This window comes from Balaenoptera acutorostrata, chromosome 13 (genome assembly GCF_949987535.1).
Source record: "Balaenoptera acutorostrata chromosome 13, mBalAcu1.1, whole genome shotgun sequence".
Taxonomy (NCBI): Eukaryota; Metazoa; Chordata; class Mammalia; order Artiodactyla; family Balaenopteridae; genus Balaenoptera; species Balaenoptera acutorostrata.
Window position 1 is genome coordinate 57,420,601 of NC_080076.1, and position 19,691 is coordinate 57,440,291.

The 19,691-nt window shown below is 35.2% G+C and overlaps 1 protein-coding gene across 2 annotated transcripts in view; it reads left to right on the forward strand.

Moving 5' to 3' along the window:
• SMCHD1 (structural maintenance of chromosomes flexible hinge domain containing 1) overlaps positions 1-19,691 on the forward strand; it is a 133,606-nt gene that overhangs the window by 101,823 nt on the left and 12,092 nt on the right. For both annotated transcript variants that reach the window (XM_057526926.1, XM_057526927.1), the window contains 8 exons: positions 3,888-4,014; positions 4,184-4,303; positions 5,280-5,365; positions 5,996-6,118; positions 7,603-7,793; positions 9,582-9,691; positions 10,079-10,149; positions 17,581-17,752. In XM_057526926.1, the coding sequence (XP_057382909.1) occupies positions 3,888-4,014; positions 4,184-4,303; positions 5,280-5,365; positions 5,996-6,118; positions 7,603-7,793; positions 9,582-9,691; positions 10,079-10,149; positions 17,581-17,752 (1,000 nt within the window). The remainder of the gene's footprint in view (positions 1-3,887; positions 4,015-4,183; positions 4,304-5,279; positions 5,366-5,995; positions 6,119-7,602; positions 7,794-9,581; positions 9,692-10,078; positions 10,150-17,580; positions 17,753-19,691) is intronic.

The following is a 19,691-nucleotide window of genomic DNA, read 5'->3' on the forward strand; positions in this document are numbered from 1 at the left end:
AATGTACATATATCTGGGAAAGTTTAGTAAAACCAGCTTACCTTTGTTATTCATTTTTTTTCCAAAATGGAAATAGCTTTACTTATATAAAAAATACACAGTGCAAGAACATCAAAAATAATCACTATATTATCACCCTTCAGAGATATTGATGATTAGCAATTCAGTGTATAACCTTCCACACTTTTCTGTGTATACACTGACCCTGCATGGATGTCCTGTGTGAGTATGATTTATATAGACATGGAGGAGGGTGTAAAATTTCATTAATGTAATAGAACTCTGCTTTCATGAAAATCTTCTTTTCTTATTTAACACATCCTTGATACATTTCTTTACCAGCAAGTATAAACCTACATCATTGTATTGATGATCATAATTTATTTGATCAATCCTAAGTGAAAATTTAGTTTCTTTCCAGAGTTTTATCAACAGTGCTTCCATTAGCTTTCTTCTGTGTATATCCTTTGCACAAATCTGATTCCTTAAGAAATTGCTAGAAGTAGAATTGGAGATAGGGAGTGTGCATTTTTAGCCTTTTGGTAGTTATTGCCAATTGCCTTTCAGTTTATATTCCCACCAGAAATACGTGTACATTCTCATATTACCAACCCTGAATAGAATGGTTTTTAAAATTCAACCACTCTTTTTATTGTTAAATATTTTCTTTGTTACTAGGAAGGTTTGAACATTTTTCATGGTTTAGACCTTTGTAGGATTGTCCCTTAACTCTTTTTTTTTTTTTTTTTTAACATTTTTATTGGAGTATAATTGCTTTAAGTCCCTTGACTCTTTTTCTTCTGGGAGATTCATCATTTTCTTCTTAATTTTATATTAAAGATGTTAATTCTCTTTTGTGTATAAGTAGCTTTTTCCTGAGTTTGTCTTTTAGATTTTCGCTTTGTCTATATTAGGGCAGGAGGAAGAGTTGTATTCACAGTGATAGCTCTCGTATTCTTAGGCCTTTAATTTTTTTATTGGTCTTGATTTTATTTTTATCTTTTTTTCAAATTTATTAACTAAAGTTTTGGGTATCGTTTATTGAATAATTCTTCCTGTACCAATAAATATGAAATTTCACCTTTTTCTGTATTTTTTTGATGTCGGTGTTTATCTTTTTATCTAATCCAGTGCTAAAATCACATTGTTTTAGCAATATTAGGCTTACAGTTGGGGAGACTTCCAGCTTGTACCTGGCCTAAAGTTCGACTTGTTGGTTGGTCTGGCAGTAACCGAACATTACAGCATTTCCATTTTAATTAGTTCTCAACATTTTAAATTACTCCCAACATTTAAATTAATTACTTACTCTGCTGTACACATTTCTGAGGCTAAGACGGTGACTTAAACTATTCCCCCACAGCTGCATATGGACTCTCAGCTTCATGTCATGCATATGAATTTCCACTAGAGGTTCCTAATATCACACTGAATAAGCAGAAATCTCTCAGGTCCTACTTGGCTCCTGACCCATATATCAATTTAGTAGGTCTGGGGCAGGGCTGAGGAATCTGATTTGTGCAGGTGATTCTTATCATTAGGGACATTTAGGAAACACTGGTATAAAACAGTCATTTGTAAATGTTCCCTGTTTGCTTGAAAAGAACTTGTACTGCTTTCTTTAAAGTTTCAATCTAAATTTATAATTATTCAAGTTTGTTAATTGTGTTATTCAAATTCTTTATATTATTTGCCTACTTGATCTGGAAATTTCTGAAAGAGGTGTCTAAGTTTTATTCTGCTATGTATTTATCCTTTTCTCATATTCCAAATTGCCATTTGTGTATGGATGCAGTTTTGGACTCCTCAGTTCTCTTCAGTTCTGTTATTCCATGTATCTTGGTAAACTGTACATCACAGAGTACAAACTATAAATCTTTGAGATAGGAAATGCCTCCTTAAACAAGACATAAAGGAAAAGATTTTATATTTAACTATATATATAAATAGAGGATTAATAATATTAATATATTGGTATAACAATATATTAGTACAGTATACTGAACATATTTTTAAAACATCCTAAAGAACTTCCTGCAAATCAATGAGAAAAAAGACAATCTAGTAGAAAAATAAATGACCAAAGAACAGAAGCAGGCAGTTAATGGGAGAGAAGGTATAAATGACTAATAAACAGGAAGCATGACCTCGGTACTAATCAGGGAAATGCTAGTTAAAACAATAATGACTGGTTGTTTTTAATACATCTTTTTAGAAAAAAGAAGTACTTGATTGATAGTAAGTGTTGGCCAAGCATCAGGGGAACTGGATATTCTTATACACTAATAGTGAGAGGATAAATTGATGTAGCCTTTTTGAAGGGAAATTTGATACTACCTATTAAAATAAACTTTTAATAAGTCACTATAGGGACTTCCCTGATGGTTCAGTGGTTAAGAATCCACCTGCCAATGCAGAGGACACAGGTTCGATCCCTGGTCTGGGAAGATCCCACATGCCGCCGAGCAACTAAGCCCATGCACCACAACTACTGAGCCTGCGCTCTAGAGTCTGCGAGCCACAACTACGGAGCACGTGTGCCACAACTATTGAAGCCCGCGCGCTTAGAGCCCGTGCTCCGCAACAAGAGAAGCCACCGCGATGAGAAGCCCACACACCGCAAAGAAGAGTAGTCCCCACTCACCTCAGCTAGAGAAAGCCCGTGCACAGCAATGAAGAACCAACACAGCCATAGATAGATAGATAGATAGATAAATTTATGGGGGAAAAAGTCATTATATTTCTCTATTCTAGAGAATACACCAAGAAGTACTGAAAGCTACTTTCTTTCCTGTATTATAAATAATAGCTAAAAAATTTTAAATGAAATGTTCATCACCCAGTGAAAGGATATTATAGTGTATTGTATCTATACTATGCATAAATGTAAAAAAATCGGTATTTAAACATTCACTTGAATTGATTGACAGATCAAAATGAGTGCTGAAAGTAAATTGCTACAGTATAAAGTGTATGTTATTTTTAAAGTGCAAACAGTTTTATTTTTGTGTTTATATTCATGTAAATACATTGAAAACAGCTTTCAGAAACTAAGTGGTGGGATTGGGGATTGGTTTAATGATGGACTTATAATTTTATTATTTCGTGGATTGTTTTACAGTGTTCTATCAATTTAGATTTTTAGAACTTTTACATCTGAATTTTATTGTGGTCTAAAAAACAAAACAATTAGTACCTATTGTTTCCTTGTAAGACTGAAGAAGTTATTTAGGATATAAATATTTATATTGCATTATTTACTAGTTATATGTTATGGTCTCAAAGTATATCAGAAGTGTGTGTGTGTGTGTGTGTGTGTGCGCGCGCTCATTAATGAAGAAAAATACATTAAAAAAAATAAAAAACAAATCTTTAGAGCTTTTCAGGACCTTTTGTTTGGTCACCTGGGACTGGTGGGTCTACTTCCATGGTAACAGCTGTAACTTAAACTCAGCATTGGGCTTTGTGCATTTCTTTGTGATTATTTTTATAACTTTCACACCATCAGCTGTTTCACACTGCTTCAACTTAAAGGTTGGAATCAGGAAGATATTTCTAGTCAGGATATAAGTGGCCATTGATATTTCTGGCCTGGAAAGATACTTTTTCTTATAGTTTTCCATTGTATATAATTTTTGCATAAGCTATTTATTGGTAAGATAATTTGACTTTCAAATCAATAACAAAAGGTAAAGAGTTCTGTGTCTTGGATGGTGCTGCTGATGTTTTAATGAATGCTTAATGAATCTCACAGGTCAGTCAATTTTGCCTTTTGCCTTTAAAATTTACCACTTACTTGAAAACAGAGTACAGTGAGATATATAACATTTATACATTTACAAATACCTTTTCAAATCTCTTTCCTTACTGCTTTTTTCTTTATACAGAGTCTAGTTCTGGCAGAAAATAGTCCTGGAAGGGATAGCACTGAGTATTTTATTGTGTTTGAGCCTCGGCTACCAGGCTTATCAAGAACATTAGAATCATATATCCTACCATTTATGTTTTACAATGGTAAGTTTCTAGGAAAATAGAGGATAAACTCTTAAGTTAGTGGTACTTTATATAACTTTGTTTTGCTTTCCATTAACATGGTGCTTACTAGTTATCTAATCATGTTATGACATTTTGGAAAAGTCACAATTTAAAAATTGAAGTAAATTATCTGAATATTTTTTCTTAGATGTTAAGAAGCAGCAACAAATGGCAGCACTTACAAAAGAAAAGGACCAATTATCTAAGTCTATTATAATGTATAGAAGTTTATTTGATGCCAGCAAACAGCTTCTTGATGAGATGAAGTGTAAGTCATTTTGTGTTCAAAGGTAATAGAAAATGATGCTTTGGGGAATGGTGAGGTAGAAGGTTGAGGCCATGAGACACAAACATTGTCTAATTTCCTGAACTTAGAAGTAAACTGCAGGACACGGCAGAAAGGTGGTAGTGATGGTTTATATTACTCATCATTCGATCTTCTTAAGATGAAGTATTCCTGCATTTTAAATAAATGTATATCTTGTTTACCTACAAAAATTTGAAACTTTTACTAGAAATCTGAATCTATAGAAATTTAAAGGTTTTGACAAAACAGTAATAAGGTTTATATCTAGCTCTAGCATTTGGCAAAAGACATTGGATGACAATATCACTGAAAGAGTGATATGTAATTTAAGTTTTAGTTTGAGCCATGCGACTGTGTGTAGTTCAATTTAAAAATATCTGCAGCAGAGAAATATGTAATTTATTTTTTAATAAATACATGGAATATTTGCTACAATTTTTAATAATGTTTGTATACTGTTTAAGACAAGGCATTTGCCGAGTTGTGCTCTATTTGTCGGATTTTTTCACAGGTCAAGGATATTTAGAGGATAATAGGAACTAAGTAGAGTAATGAAATAATACACAATTTGTAGCACTGAAAATTTGTTTTTAAAAAGTCCTATTTGTTTCTTAGAATAACCTTACGCAATTATGTATAAATTATGTATAGTCACGTGGATTAGAATTAAATAGCTTTTCCAAGATTACTTGTGGTTTGTAACATATCATAATACCTCCCTTAGCTGCATTAATTTTGTTTTTTATTTTTGTGTATTAGAAATGAACTTTAATTTTAGATTTTAGTTTAATTTAAAATTTCTATAATAGTCCTCATTTTTCATTTTAGCATCAGTCATTAAAAGGAAAAAAACAAGGGATTGAAAACATTCTTCAACAACTGTATTTTGGGGGCTGTCACAAGTTGATAGTTTTTGTTTGTTTGTTTTTAATTTTAGGCCAAGTTGAAGAAGCAAAATTAAAAGAGGCCCAGTTGCGAAATGAACTAAAAACACACAATATTGACATTCCTACAACACAACAGGTACCGTTTCCAAGTATATGTGAAAGTTTTTTCTTTTTAATTAAATTCTAACCTATAATTTTTTTTTTTTACCATTCATATTTTATTAGGAATGTTATGTACACTGTTGTTTTGGGGTACTAAGCCATATGTGGATTATAATCTAGTCACTTACTAGACATTAAAATGGGCTAACAATGACAGAGTTCTCTTTTCAAAGAAATTGCAGTTTGTGTTTCTAATCTAATGACACCAATAAATTAAATTAATAATACACCAACTTGAGAACTTGCATTGAAGAGGCCTAAGTGATAATCAGTATATGTGGTGGCAAAGAAAATGAGAGAAAGTAACAAAAGACAATAGATTTTTTTAAAGCTTACATTCTTTATGTGTATAACTCATAAGTCCTATTATACGTTATATATTTTTTAACTAATAAAAAAAAGAATCAGTGAGGTTGACTCTTTACATTACTATGATCATACTCTTATAAGAAAGGAATGGCTGCTTAGTAACTTTTATGTTCTTGAGTTGTAACTTTATGTTCTCGAGTTGTCTAAATTGTTGGGTTTTCTCTGCTATTTTCTCTGCCTGGTACAAGACTACCTGTAATTGGCCTTGCAGTTAATTTTTCTTTTTAAATTACAGATGCCACACATTGAAGCACTTTTGAAGAGAAAGATATCAGAACAGGAAGAACTAAAGAAAAAACCCAGAAGATCATGTACTCTTCCTAACTATACTAAAGGCAGTGGAGATGTTTTGGGAAAGGTTTGTGTTTAAGCCTTTTAAGAGGCATTACATTTTATTATCTTGTTTTCTATCTGCTTTGGGTGATCCTAGATCATGGAGCTATGACGATACCTATAATTGGGGATCCCAGGCAGGACAGAGTGGGATTTCATCACACTACTGAATGGTGTGCAGTTTAAAACCTATGAATTGTTTATTTCTGAAATTTTCATTTAATATTTTCAGACTGCCATTGACTGTGGGTAACTGAAACTGGGGAAAGAGGAACCACAGATAAGGGGGGACTACTTTACAAGAGTAGACATTGTGATGTTTTTAACAGTGACACAGCGTTCTCATTGCTAGGGCAGGTTTTTGCTACCAGATCAGGTAAGAATAAAGGGTAGATGTGACCATATCAGTGCAATAAATGAGGTTTTGAAATCTGCCACAAAATTTCAACCTTGTTGGACTTTGAGCAAGCTTGTGACTAAAATACGGTGGGTCCTCTCTATCCACAGGTTCTGCATCCTTCGATTCAACCAACTGCAGATGGAAAATATATGGGGGGAAAATTCCAGAAAGTTCCAAAAACTAAAACTTGAGTTTGTCATATGCTGGCAACTATTTACATAACGTTTACATTGTATTAGGTATTATAAGTAATTTAGAAATGATTTAAAGTGTACAAGATGGTATATGCAGATACTATGACATTTTATATAAAGGGTTTAAGTATCCACAGATTTTAGTTTCTGAGGGGGTTCCTGGAACCAGTCCCCTATGGATACTGATGGACTGCTATACAGTTGACCCTTAAACAACATGGGTTTGAACTGTGAGGGTCCGCTTATACAGTTTTTTTTTTTAAACTGAATACCGACTACAGTACTGCCTAACAGTTGAATCCTTGGATGTGAAACTGTGGGTATGGAGGACCCACTGTGAAGTTATATGCAGATTTTCGACTGCTTGGAGGGTCAGTGGCCCTAACCTCCACGTTGTTCAAGGGTCAGCTGTATTTGTAAATAGAGTGACTGTTAATTCTAAGCTCTAAAGTGTTTATATAAGCAGAAGAAATGATTCTTATCTGTGATGTTTAGATTTGTCTTCTGAAAAATCATCTGAGTAAAAGATCTACTTAGAAGGGTATAGTATATAACTATATTTAGGTTTAAGTGTATTTTATGATTACTTAATCAGTTGACACACCCCAATAGTAGAGATATTAAATGTGGGGGAAAAAGTACATCACCTAGCTGATAATATTCCAAATATTTTTATTTGGTTACTTGCAAAATTTACTGTAGTTTAATCTGTGGAACAGTTTTTTAAAATTTAATAGGAGAGACAGTTTAATATGTTTAAGCCAGTAAGCTTTTACAGTTTGAGGTTTTTTTTGTTAATTTATGTGAGTGTTTCAAAAAAAGTGTTTTTGCTTTAGACTTGGGCTTTTAAAATATTTAATGTCAGATTTATATATATTTAAAACTTTTTTACTTGATTTGTAAAATGGGCTATAGATTGCACACTTGGCACAAATTGAAGATGATAGAGCCGCAATGGTTATTTCTTGGCATCTGGCAAGTGACATGGACTGTGTGGTCACCCTGACCACTGATGCTGCACGTCGTATCTATGACGAAACCCAAGGTCGTCAGCAGGTGTTGCCCCTTGATTCTATTTATAAGAAGACTCTTCCAGATTGGAAAAGGTTAGAAAAAAGTGAAAGTAATGATTTTTTTCAGAAATTTCTTTTCTATTTTTTATCAAATCACCGAATTTTAAAATTTCTCTAAAAGACGCTTAAAAAAGAGAAGTGACTCAAAGTATCTGCATTATTTTTGTCTTCATCACAAATATGATCTTCGTTAAGATCAGTATTGCAGTGTATTTGATCATATATGCTGGCCAAGTTTAATTTGCCAATTAAATGTTATTTGTATGTATGAGAGATACACATACAAGCACACAAACACACAAAACCCAAAGCGAATTTTTGGCCTTTGCAACAGGAAGGATGGTAAGATGTCATTATCCTTAACAGAATATGGAACACCTTCATTTGGAGTAAGAGTATAGATACATGTCTTTTGTCCTATTTATGTCGTATGAAAATAAGCAGCCATCATTTAGGTAGAGAAGGTTTCTCTATTGGAACTGCCATTAGCAAAGTTGAAATGTAAGAGACCATCTACTTAGGATGTTACACCTTTTTTTTTTTTTTTAAAGATGTTACATCTTTGTTTTAATATAAATCTGGTTTCTTTAAGTGTTTTCCCATTTACTTTTCAAAATATGTTTTTAGGAAATAACCATGCAAACCAATTAAGCATTTTTAATCTAAAATTTAAAATATTTTATGTGTTCTCTAATTTTTGGCTATTTTTAAAAATCTACCTTAAAAGACTAAAACGAAATGGTGGTAACAAAACAAAAAAATTAAAATGTGCAACAGAGTATTGACCAATAATTTTCTTAGATTCCTAAACAAAGCTTTGCAAGGTGTACAGTTGGGTAGGTATGGGGACTTGAAGGAGAATGGAAACTAATATTAAGAGCTTACTGTGTCATTAAACTAACATTTTATTTCACTTTGTAATCTAAAAATAGATTTAGGAAACAGCTGGAATTTGAACTCAAATCTATCTGCTTCTAAAATCTCCTACTCTGCTGCCAGTCAGCACCCATTTTAAACAACATGGGAAATCCTGTCAAATCATAATGACTGTGTTTATAAGGGTAATAATTTTTGTAAAAGTAATTTTACCTCCAGGAGGTCCTCTCTTTTATTTCATAATACCTGAGGACCAAGTTAAGAATTCTTGATTTAGGGAAAGTATGAATCTGGTATTTAAGGCTAATGCTTGCTCTAAAAGCTAGTTATTCTCTCTTTCTGGTATTGTGCCTGTTATTGGGATTGAGTTAACTAGCTCTTAAAGCCACCCCAACCTCTACTCCTACCTACAAGATTTGGGAAAAGCTACCGTATGTGGAAGGGGAAAGCCCTGACACCCCAGTCAACCTCCATCTCTTGAATCTCATTGTTATCCCTGGACTTCAGTTGCTCATTCTGTACAGTGTGTCAGAGGACAGGCGGCCAGTGTACTGGGCTGTTTCCCTCTCGTATGCTCAGTCTTGGGCCTTGCCCCTTCCCGCCGTCTATTCTAGGGCCACTCTCCACATGGGACAGTCATATCATTGGCATCCTCGTTTAGGGCCAGCTTGAGAGGCTGCTTCTCTCCTTTCTTTGTCAAACTAAACAAAAGTTAGTTTATATTGATTTTACAAACTAATATGACGATAGCAGTACAGATAAAACTAAGATATTTTAAATGGTAAATATCATTTTCATTTCTAAAGGCATAACGGTTAATAATTTAGGAGTATTACCTGTGCATAGGGAGTTGATTAAATGATCACAAAAATAATCAGTATATTCATATGTTTTTCATAGTATATATTTTTTGATTAAAAGTTACATGTTTTGTTTAAAATTCAGACCTCTGCCTCATTACCGAAATGGAAAATCGTATTTTAAACCCATTGGAGATCCCGTCTTTGCCCGAGATTTGTTAACATTTCCAGATAACGTAGAACATTGTGAAACAGGTAAAGGAAATTATGATGGCTTTTTTTATACAGATGTTACATTTGTGATCCAGATACATAAATTACTGACTATGGAAAATTATGTTCTTATTTAATTTATAAGTGATAGTTTTATTAATATTTACTTCTGTCATTTTTCCTGTTAGAGGAAAATATTGAATAAAATTCTTATGTTGTTAGCATTATTTCTAATAAAACTTTGTAATATATGTTAAGATTTTTAAAAATATCTCAGTTTTTTAAAAATAAAAGTTTCATGTGCACAGTCATTATATTTCAAATTCTGAGTACACAGCAGCATGCTCACCACCAGAAGTTTGTGTTAATATTTTAATATGACCAAAAAATATGTCATAATTTTAATAATTTGTTAATTGAATGTTTTAGTATTTGGTATGCTGTTAGGAGACACCATTATTTTGGATAATTTGGATGCTGCCAATCATTATAGAAAAGAGGTATGTATTTGAATTATTTTTTAATTTGTAGCTCCAATTTTAATGTGTACTTTAAAAATTTAATATATATCTCTGTATAGAAATAATTTTATTTTAGGATACATGTGCAAATGACTAAGTAACCTTGTCAAAACCAATTTAAATCCTACAGATTGATAAGCAGCATAAAATTGGGCAAAATATAGGAATGAATTTGCCAAGATGCAAATTAAAATGAGATGTTTATGAAATTGTCCTAAGACTCAAAATCAATATCTGTTATTGATGGTGGTATTGAAAAAGAGTACACTCAGATAATGTTGTTGGAAATGTAATTTGACGTAGCCCTTGTTTATTAGTTGTTAGGGCTGCTGTAACAACGCACCACAGACTGGGTAGCTTAAACAGTAGAAATGTATTGTCTCACAGTTCTACAGGCTTAAAACCGAAATTCAAGGTGTGAGAAGGGTCAGTTCTTTCCAGGGCTTATGAGGGGAGGGTCTGTTCCATGCCTTTCTCCTTGGTTTGTAGATGGTCATCTTCTCCCTGTGTCTGTTCACATCTGTGCATATCTGTGTCCAAATTTCCGTTTTGTATAAGGAAACTACTCATTGGCTTAGAGCCCACTGTTATGACCTCATTTTAACTTGATTACCTCTGTAGAAACTCAGTCTTCAAATAAGGTCACATTTTTGAGGAACTGGGGGTTAGGACATCAACATAGGAATTTTGAGGGACACAATTCAACCCATAATACTTTTGGAGAGCAGTTTGGCAATATAAATGTTTCCGTTATCTATTGCTACATAACAAACACTTCAGAAGTTAGTGGCTTTAAACAGTAACAACATATTATTTCTCATTTCTCTGTGGGTTTCTCCCAGTAGTGTTAGCTAGTTGCACTGAGATGGTGAAAGGTCCAAAATGCCTCACTCACATAGCTGGCAGTTGATGCTGGAGTTGGCCAGAGGCTCAGCTGGTGCTGTCTGCTGGGGTCATTGTTCTCACCTCCACTCACGGGTGTATGAGATAATGCCATTAAGGCTTTTAGAAACCTTTTTCTAGCTAAGAGGATCTGGAAAGCAGTGCCTTAAATCTTTCTGAGGTCTTAACATAGGGACATCCTTCACTTGATATTTGACTTTGAGGCCACATTTTACTGGCTGTACCCTGAATTTGATCTTAGCCCTGAGGCTTTCCATTTCTTTTTCAAGAACATTTTGTTAGCTGAACAGGCTGGGGAGGAAAAACAGTCCAACCCAGCAAGTTCTGGGTTGGAAATATTTCCTTGAAATTATTTTTGAAAATGAATTAGTTCCTACTTAGTTTATCTCCCACCTGTACTGGCTAGTTGATACTGGCTACTGGATAGGCACTTGGTAGGCTGGCAGACTTAGATCTCTCTATGCAAACCTCTCCTTGTGGCTGCTGGGGCTTTTTCAAATGGCATTTGGGACCTAAGAAGGGAAGTTAGAGCAGTGATGGCAGAAGTTGCAGGTCTCTTAAGTCCCAGCGTCAGGAAGTACATTCGGTTCAGAATCTGGCCAGCCCAGACCCACATCGGGGAGTGGGGAGTTTGAAATAGACTCTTTCCTCTCCATGGGAGGGGCAAAGAAGTTGCCGCCATCTTTGTACCATCACAACGTATTAAAATAATTTATCTTACAGACATGCTCCCACAAGTATATAAAGATATGTACAAGAATATTCATTAGATGTAAAGCAGTTATATTCCAATAAAGATGTTTAAAAAAAAAAGAATATTTAAGAATTTTTAAGACACTTTGGAAGCAGTGTGAAGTCCATCAGTTGGGATTGCACAACTCTACTACAGTAATTTATACAGTAGAGTAGTATGTAGCTATTAAAAAGACATAAAGCAGATTGATATGTCCTAACAAGGAAGGCGTACAAAATATATTGTTTTGTTGAAAAGTTGCCAAATGATAAAGTATAAGATGATGCCCTTTTAAAAATAAGCTTATGTAATTTAAATAAGATGGGAGAATATATTGTATACTGTTGTATATATTAAGAAAGATTATCCCTTCGATATTACTTCTAAGTTTTACTTAATGAGAAAAGAAAGGCAATCTACTGTGAAGAAACACCTTTCAGAGGGCTGTTGTAAAGATTGAATAAAATAATAAAATAAGAAATAGAGTAAAATTTCAGTAGAGGAATGCTCTCTTTGGATCTGAAATCCAGAGGTCTTTGAATTCTTTGATACAGAAGAAGTATTAAATTTAATAAATATGGTGTTAGGGACTTGGAAATAGCAGGTGATAAACATGTATGTAAACACTATAGGCTTGCAAATTATTATAGCTGAAAGTAAGGATGCAGTTACTTAAGAGAAAACAGAGGTCAGTTTAAAATATGATCCAGTACCAATAAATAGTGTATTCTAAAGTCATGGATACCTTAAAAATCATATACTCTCACTTTCTAGATGAGAAACCTTAAGTTCAAAACAAATAATGGTTCTCTATCAAGTCATAGTCCTAATTCATGGCAGAAGTAGAACTAGTCAGAACAGTTTTTCTTTGGGCCCAGTTAAGAAGAAATAAAAAGTGTCTTGAATTTAGGAGAGCTAAATTAGTGAGATTATTGAAAATTAAACAACTAATTGTGTAAAAGTATGTGGCATCTTCACGAATGGTTCCTTATGAGCCTAACAATGGCTCTACTGTACTATACCAGAAAACAGTTGTGGGTGGAGGAGCTGCTGTATTCAGGTGGTGATTAGCATGCTTGTATGTCCTGAATTATAGGCTAGAAAGCATACCCATTAAGTGGTATGACAACATGGAATCTATTAGGAGAAGATGAGAAGCTTACTAGTGAGCATAGAATTAACAAGTTGGGTAATAACTGGAAGATTCTAGTTAGTTCAGTCCGTTATTTGGACACTTAGTGTGTGTGAGACACAGTGGGGTGCTATTAAATGTTGAACAGCTGGCTCTGGAGAGTGGGGTGCTGGGACCCTGATCTGTAGCTTTTGCCAGCCCCCATAGTGTGAATACTCATATCATAGCTGACTTCCAGCTGCCTACGTGTGGTCATTGAATGAGGCGTTCAGGAGACCCGGTTCTCATGACCCAGTAAATGCTGGCTCCAGTATATCACTAGGCACAGCACTAGGCACTGAGGGTTATGCAGAGATGGACTAGACAACTAGGGTAGCCAAAGGAAATTCTAGCAGAGGTAAACTAAAAGGCCATTTCAAAAAGCTAGTTCTGGCTATATATATCATTAAGATATATATCTTACTGTATGAACTGGCAAGAAAGTAAGAATTCTAAGTGAGGGTGGGAACCCAGAGATAAACATAACAGTGAAGCCAGATTTTGCCTTAAGAACATTTGTTAAACTAATGGAACTTGAGCATCAATTTGCACTCCTTTGAAAGGCTCAGAGGGTAAGACATACCAAAGTAGGGAATCTGATCAAAGACCTCTTTCCCAATAAACTGGAACCCCCCCCAAAGGGCTTAAACCCCTTAGTATAAGACTGAACAAAAGAAATTAACTTGCCCCCTCCATCTCAACTCCTAAGTGCTTCTAGAGACTGTAAGAAAATTACCCTTCTTGAACTTCAGCACTAAGTGGAAAAGAAAACATATTGAACATAAGAGCAAATATTTAAAGTATATTTTAAATATATAAATATTAATATTTAAGAAATATTAAATATTCATTGAAATATGTATTAATATATTTTATAATATATTTTAAGAAATGAAAGTGTTGAAAAGAAGATAAGAGCAAGTAGACTTGAAAAAGTCAAATAGAGCATCTAAAAATAAAAAATATAATAAAAATTAAATACTGGGCAGACTTAACAGCTTAATAGAGAATTTAGTGAATTGGAAGATAGGTCAGAAAAATTATCCAGACTGCAGCCCAGAGAGAAGGAATGTAAGAGAAAGAGGCTGAGTAGTCACTAAGGATAGAATGAGAAAATATTTCTTAAAAATCTAATCAGAGTGCCAAGAGGAGGAGGATAAAAGGATCACAGGTAATATCTGAAGAACTAATGGCTGAAAACTTTTAAGAACTGATGAAAGACACCAATCCATAGCTTCAAAAAAAAAGTAAGAGGGACTTCCCTGGCAGTCCAGTGGTTAAGATTTCACCTTTCAGGGACTGCCTGGTCCAGTGGTAAAAGAATGTGCCTTCCAATGCAGAGGACGCTTGTTCAATCCCTGGTTGGGGAACTAAGATCCCACATGCTGCGGGGCAGCTAAGCCCATGCGCCACAACTACTGAGCCCGCATGCCTCAACTAGAGAGCCTGCGTGCCGCAAACTACAGAGCCCACACGCTCTGGAGCCTGTGTGCCACAACTAGAGAGAGAGAAAACCCGCACGCCACAACCAGAGAGAAACCCGCGCACCACAGCTAGAGAGAAGCCCACATGCCGCAACTAAGACCTGCCTGATGTAGGCAAAAAAAAAAAAAAAGGAGATTTCACCTTCCAATGCAGGGGTGTGGGTTCAGTCCCTGCTTGGAGAGCTAAGATCCCACATGCCTCATGGCCAAAAAAAACCCACCAAAAACAGAAGCAATACTGTAGCAAATTCAATAAAGACTTTAAAAATGGTCCACATCAAAAAAAAATTTTTTTTAAGTAACAGCATATATGACAAAAGCGGGGACAGCATTTGTTCCTCATAATTGGTATATAGCACAGCAGTCCCCAACCTTTTTAGCATCAGGGACCGGTTTTATGGAAGACAGTTTTTCCAAGGATGGAGTGGGGTGGGAGGGGATAGTTCAGGCAGTAATGCGAGTGATGGGGAGCGGCAGAGGAAGCTTTGCTCACTTGCCTGCTGCTCACCTTCTGCTGTGCTGCCCAGGGGTTGGGGACACCTGGAATAGCACATACTGATTTTTTGCTTCCAAAGTTTTTAATGAGGTCACTCCACCAATTAAATATTGTTTTAAAGCTCTCCTAAGAAAAGGCTTTTATGACATCTCTTGGTGATATTGTTAGGTTTCAGTAGTCTTTGTTATCGTTTTCTCTTCCTAAATTCTTCATGCCGTTTATACTACTTCAACTCCTTGTTGATTCCATCCCTTGCTAATCCTTACAGCAGTTGTGAATAAGTATTGCCCAGAACTGTAGCACTGTTGTTCACTCACTGAATTTGTAAAAGCTGTCATGATCTTTTTTGTCCTAATATAGTGCCTAGTGAGGACTGAAGTTTCTTTTAATGGTAAATTATAGTAAAATACATATAACAAAATGTACCATCTAAACCATTTTTAAGTGTACCGTTCAGTAGTGTTAATTACATTCACATTGTTGTACAACCAATCTGCAGAACTCTCTTCTTTTTGTAAAACTGAAACTCTGTACCCATTAAATAGCAACTTGTCATTTCTCCTTTCTTCCATGCCATTTGAGAATTGAAAAACTGTCCCTTCTACCAGAGGCCTGTAACTCATACTGTCAGTGAGTGTGTTAACAAGAAAATAGACAAGAAATTTGAGTGTGTTTGTTATTTAAGATGGTACTAAATCTGTAAAAACATTGCCTGAAATTTGATAATTTAATAAGAATAATTTTACTATAATATAATTTAATAAGAATAATAATATGATAATAGTCCATTAATTCAGACTGTATTTTTAATGTTCACTTTTAGGAAACATACAAATCCAAACCAAAACTAAGAAAGTAAGGTGTGATAGTTTGTTTTACTAGAAGATTCGTTTCACCAAAGAATTCACCACAGAGTTTCTTGAAATAGACATTCTGTTGCATTTAAATTTTATAGAAAGTAGCCAGTTTGATGGGAAAATATCTGTAAATTACCTTGGAATTATATTAAAAGAATAAATACTAGTCATGATTTTCTATTACATGTCCTATTGCTTTTCGTTTTTAAAAATTGTATTTTATTTAATCTTTTATAATTCAGAAACTACTTAATCCACAGTATTAGATTGGATTAGGTGTTTTTACATGTTATTAAATTATTCTTCTTTAGTCATTTTCTTAATGTATGCATTCTGTTTCATTATGTGGATGAGCCATAATTTATTTATGTAACTTATTGAAACGTGCAAGTTTCATATTTTTCATTATTAAAACGATGTTTCAGTGCACATTGTTCACATCTGTGATGATTTTTTTCAGAATATTCTTAGAAGTGGAATTGCTGGGTCATGCAAAATGTTAAGCTTTTTTTTAAAAAATATATTTATTTTATTTATTTTTGGCTGCGTTGGGTCTTCATTGCTGTGCGTGAGCTTTCTTTAGTTGTGGCGAACGGGGGCTACTCTTTGTTGCGGTGCACGGACTTCTCATTGACGTGGCTTCTCTTTGCTGGGGAGCACAGGCTCTAGGCACGCAGGCTTCAGTAGTTGTGGCTCTCGGGCTCTACAGTGCAGGCTCAGTAGTTGTGGCGCACGGACTTAGTTGCTCCGAGGCATGTGGGATCTTCCCGGACCAGGGCTCGAACCCGTGTCCCCTGCATTGGCAGGCGGATTCTTAAGCACCGTGCCACCAGGGAAGTCCCTAACTGTTAAGCTTTTAAACACTTGTCACATTTGCTTTGAGAAGGGCTGTCCCAGAGCAGATTAGTACAAGAAGACCCTTTCTCCAACATTGTGTGGTGTGTGTGTGTATGTATGTGTGTGTGTGTGTATTTTAACATTTTTGAGTAGTGAAAATATCTCATTTGAATTCCACTTCAAGTTATTTCAGTTCCACTACTGGTTACCAGTGAAGTTGAACGTTTTATTTTTGTATATCCTAGACCTTTATTTGAAAGAATATTCTTGAAGATCATAAAATACTAAATCTAGTGTTTTTCTTTTATTCTCTGACTTCTCTGAAGAATTTAGTTCTTGACTAACACTTTCTACTTCCCTTTCCATGACTTAGGTTTTACTATATAATTCTAGTTCCCCCAATTCTCAACTCACCAGCTCTTTTTCCTCCTACAACTGAACTCGTAGTATTGTCCTCTGAAGATTTGTCCCTTTGCTTTTGAGTTTGTATTCTCTTCAGTCTAATGTAATATCCTTTTTGCTAGCCTTTGGTCATCTGGAAAACTTCTGTCTAACAGAAGGAAACTGAGCTAGTGATACAGGCTGGGTACTACCTTGGGTTTCAGAAGCACACAGGTCTCTGGCTTGTCCCTCTCTCTTCTTTCCTCTTATCAATCAAGCCATCAATCAGGTCATCAATTTCACTTTTTTCCATTTGTGTTGTCACTATTCTAGTTTAGGCTAACACTTGAGAGGTAGTCTAATTCATCACCCTACCTCTGGTTTTTTCCCCCAGTCATCTTACACATCACTAGGTAATTAATTTTGTGAAAATACTATCATGATCATGTCATTTCTTATCTCAGAACCCTTAAATGATTTCTCTTTTCTTAGAGCAGTGGAAATAAGTTTTATAGACTCGCTAATTAATATCCATTTACTTACAATAGGTTGTTAAAATTACACACTGTCCTACACTGCTGACCAGAGATGGAGATCGCATTCGAAGTAATGGAAAGTTTGGGGGCCTTCAGAATAAAGCTCCTCCAATGGATAAACTTCGGGGAATGGTCTTTGGAGCTCCAGTACCAAAACAGTGCCTGATCTTAGGGGAACAAATAGGTAGGTTAAATAAGTACTTAATAATTTCTCACTTGATTTTAACCCTTTATTTGGACCTTGTTTATTGAGACTCTAACATCAAAACATAACCAGTAACAGATATGAATAAGATGTTTTTGTCCAGTACTTCCAGCTTTCTTACACCAAATAGTTTTAAAATACGTATATAGGAAGTAGGTTTTCCTTCATATTTTCATTCTTATCTTGAGATAAAAGATTTCCTTGTTGAGGAAACCAGTATGTCATCAAATCATAATACTTCTTTTTGTATCAAAGTTGGTAACTATCTAGATATATCTTTTTTAGTGTGTGTGACATGTGACCTCCCTCCCCCATTTTCCCTTCTGCAGGCTGTGTCCCCTTATTTCTAGTTGGCCGGTATAATTGTCTGTACATCTGTGCTCTGAAGTGCTTATACTGTACAGGAGGGTCCCCTGCAGGCCATCATCTAAGAGCCTGTTTGCTCTTAATTTTATATAGTTCTAATACGCTTGGATATCTACTTTTCCAGCAAAAAGTAGTTTGTTGTTAACTTTAAAAATATATAGTAAATTGTAATAAAATACATATAACAAAGTTTATCATCTTAATTATTTTTACATGTACAGTTCACTAGTGTTAAGTACATTCACACCCTTCTGCCGCCAATCTTCAGAAATCTTTTCCCGCCCCTGGCAACTGCCCAGGTTTCTGTCTCTGTGAATTGACTCCTGTAGGCGCCTCATGTATGTGGAATCAGAGTCTTAGCCCTTCTGTGACTGGCTTACGTCACTTAGCATAATGTCCTCCAGGCGCTTCAGTGTTGTAGTATGTGGCAGAATTTCTTTTTCAGACTGAATAATATTCTATTGTATGTATACACCACATTTTGTTGTTAATTTTTTTAAGTGTAATATACATAGAGAAAAGTGCACATTTCATAAATATACAAGTTTTTCACAAAATGAACACTGCTTCTGTATTAAGAAATAGAACATTATCAGCCCCACAAAAGGCTTCTCAGGACTCTTCGAGTCACAGCCCGACCCCCTCTCCAAAGTATAACAACTTTCTTGACTTAAAAGAGCATAGATTAGTTTTTCCCATTTTTGTACTTTATGTAGATGGAATTATGCAATCCACGCTTTTTTGTGTGTCTGGCTTTGTTCAACACTGTGTATGTAGTTGTAGTTCATTTTAATTGCAGGGTAGTATCCCACTGTGCACATATACCACAGTTTATTTCTTTATTATTCTGCTGTTGAGGAATTTGGGTAGTATCCAGTTTGGCGTTATTACTTCATCCCCCAGCAATGTTTAAAATAGTAATTGAGAAAGATGGTAGGATATCCCATATTTTCTTTTATGAGATAGTCAGGTGCAGCTGCAAGAGGAGACATAAGAGAGGCTCAGGAAAACAAAGTTTATTATACTCACAGGTCCTAGGGACAGGAGGCACAGCCTGCCACACAGGGGCCACATGGAAGAACACCAGGGTGGTCAGCAGGCAGAAGACAGGAGCAAGGAGAGTGCTTCAGCCACAGCCTTTACTGGGGTCTCTGCAGCAAAGGGGTGACAAGGTCAACAGCTTAGGGTTGAGTAGCTTGAATAATTTGAGTGGTCTTTGGGCTCTAGGCATGGGTTCTAGCTAGTTGCCTGGTACCTGGCTCTGAGATGATTAAGGCAGAGGAATGTTACTCCTTGGGGTGCAGGGGCCAGATAGAGGAAGCTTGGCTCTGGATTGGTTAGCTTGTGTATCAGAGGCATGCTAGACCCTTAGCTGTCTCTAAGAATTGGCTCGTCCCAGGCGAGGCAATCTCTCGCCAGCCAGAAAGGCTTTTTAAGATGTCAAAACATCATAATATACAGAAAGTTTAAATTATAAACAATACAGAGTTTCATACTTCTGTTAATGATGGCAGTGAATGCATGAAAAAAATCTTCTCTATAGAAAATAAGT